The sequence below is a fragment of the Quercus lobata genome, chromosome 1 (genome assembly GCF_001633185.2).
Source record: "Quercus lobata isolate SW786 chromosome 1, ValleyOak3.0 Primary Assembly, whole genome shotgun sequence".
Lineage (NCBI taxonomy): Eukaryota > Viridiplantae > Streptophyta > Magnoliopsida > Fagales > Fagaceae > Quercus > Quercus lobata.
In genome coordinates, this window is record NC_044904.1 from 40,034,257 (window position 1) to 40,035,855 (window position 1,599).

A 1,599-nucleotide genomic window follows, 5' to 3' on the forward strand; every position below is an offset into this window, starting at 1 on the left:
TTCTTTTCTTTGTTTTTCTGATAAAGACTGCCCTATCAATGCATTGAATTTCTTGTTGTTTAATTATGATTATATACTTAATTTGTATATTTTAATACAGAAACATGTGGATCTATTCTACACTGAGATAGCTAGCTTGCACCTCTTTATAAACTAGTATAAATAACCTGCTAAGCTCATTCTCTTAAACACTACGCCTTTTGTGCAACATTTCTCTTCATCTTCTAGCTCTTCCCATTTCAAAGAAAACATTTTTTTTTTCCACTTTTTTTCGGTTGTTCTGGAGTGAGTGTCTAAATGGGGGGTTCTTCACCTTGTGCTTCTTGCAAGTTATTGAGACGCCGGTGTGCAAAGGATTGCATCTTCGCTCCTTACTTCCCTTCTGATGACCCTCACAAGTTTGCCATTGTTCACAAGGTTTTTGGTGCAAGCAATGTCAGCAAAATGTTGCAGGTTTCTCTTTCTCTCTATTTGCTAATGTTCATGTTTCATTTTTAATCTTGTTCTTTACCTTCCTTTTTATCTTAGAATTAGTACCTTGTCCCCCCCCACGCCCCCCCCCCCCCCCAACCCCCAAAAAAAAAAAAAAAAAAACAAAAGAGAAGTGCTTAGGTATTTTATTTTCTTGTAAAATTTCACAGGAGCTTCCTGTTCATCAGAGGGCTGATGCTGTGAGTAGTTTAGTTTATGAAGCAAATGCAAGAGTTCGAGACCCAGTTTACGGATGTGTTGGGGCTATATCTTTCCTACAGAATCAAGTATCACAATTGGAAATGCAACTTGCAGTGGCTCAAGCAGAGATACTCTGCATCCAGATGCAGCAAGAGCCAAACTTACCAACGCATCAGATAGACCAAGTCGACAAGTCATTGCTTCTATCCACTAATAACTTCGATGACAACAATATTCCCCAGTACCTCAGCTTTGCTTCTTCTAGCAATGTAATCCAAGACCCTCTTAAGAGAGAGTCTCTTTGGACTTAAATCCCCTATCATTGCCTTTAATGAAATGCCTAAATATTATTACAACGTTGCTTGATCTCTCTATCTTTGGATCTCGTTGTGTTGTCGGTATTTGCGTTTGTTGTTGTGCATGTTCATTTGCACGTGGATTTGTTTTACTTTGTATGTTAGACACTGAGTGAAAGAGAAGTTGCGTGGTCCTTTCTTGGAAAAAAAGGCAAAACGGAGCAAGGATTCGGTGCGAATATAAGAAAATAGAGGAACCTGCCGCAGGATTTATGGGTCAACCCTGCATGTGAGATATGAAGTAAAGTAGGGTTAAAACAACTTCTCTTTCTTGCTTTAAACGTTAGGAATGGTGAGCCGCCCCACTCTCTTACCGTGATTTGGTCACTTTGTTTTGACCCAACGTTATCCACCCAATGCTGCCCCTTCTTCATGCCACTACATACAACTCTCTTGAATACCAAGGTTTTGACCAAACTTTGTCGATAAATATGGCCATATTATTTTCTTGATTATGATGAGCCCCTTGTTTAGTATAGATCCCATTAGTAAATGAAATCCCTATTTCACCAAAGTGGACAAAAACTTGGTGCGTGTGTGTTTTTCTTTAATTTTATAAATTTTCAGAAAT

The 1,599-nt window shown here is 38.6% G+C and overlaps 1 protein-coding gene across 1 annotated transcript; it reads left to right on the top strand.

The window, feature by feature from the left end:
• Positions 1 to 216: 216 nt before the first annotated feature.
• On the top strand, positions 217 to 983 carry LOC115954698 (LOB domain-containing protein 12). The gene is made up of 2 exons (XM_031072652.1): positions 217 to 453; positions 642 to 983. Exons 1-2 carry the CDS (start codon positions 298 to 300, stop codon positions 981 to 983), a joined length of 498 nt encoding a protein of 165 aa, XP_030928512.1. The 5' UTR covers positions 217 to 297.
• Positions 984 to 1,599: the final 616 nt, after the last annotated feature.

Excerpts from the sequence above, each read along its gene's own strand:
- LOC115954698 (XM_031072652.1), top strand. The coding sequence starts at position 298 with ATGGGGGGTTCTTCACCTTGTGCTTCTTGCAAGTTATTGAGACGCCGG. Across the intron at positions 454-641 it reads ATGTCAGCAAAATGTTGCAG|GAGCTTCCTGTTCATCAGAG; the intron begins GTTTCTCTTTCT and ends AAAATTTCACAG.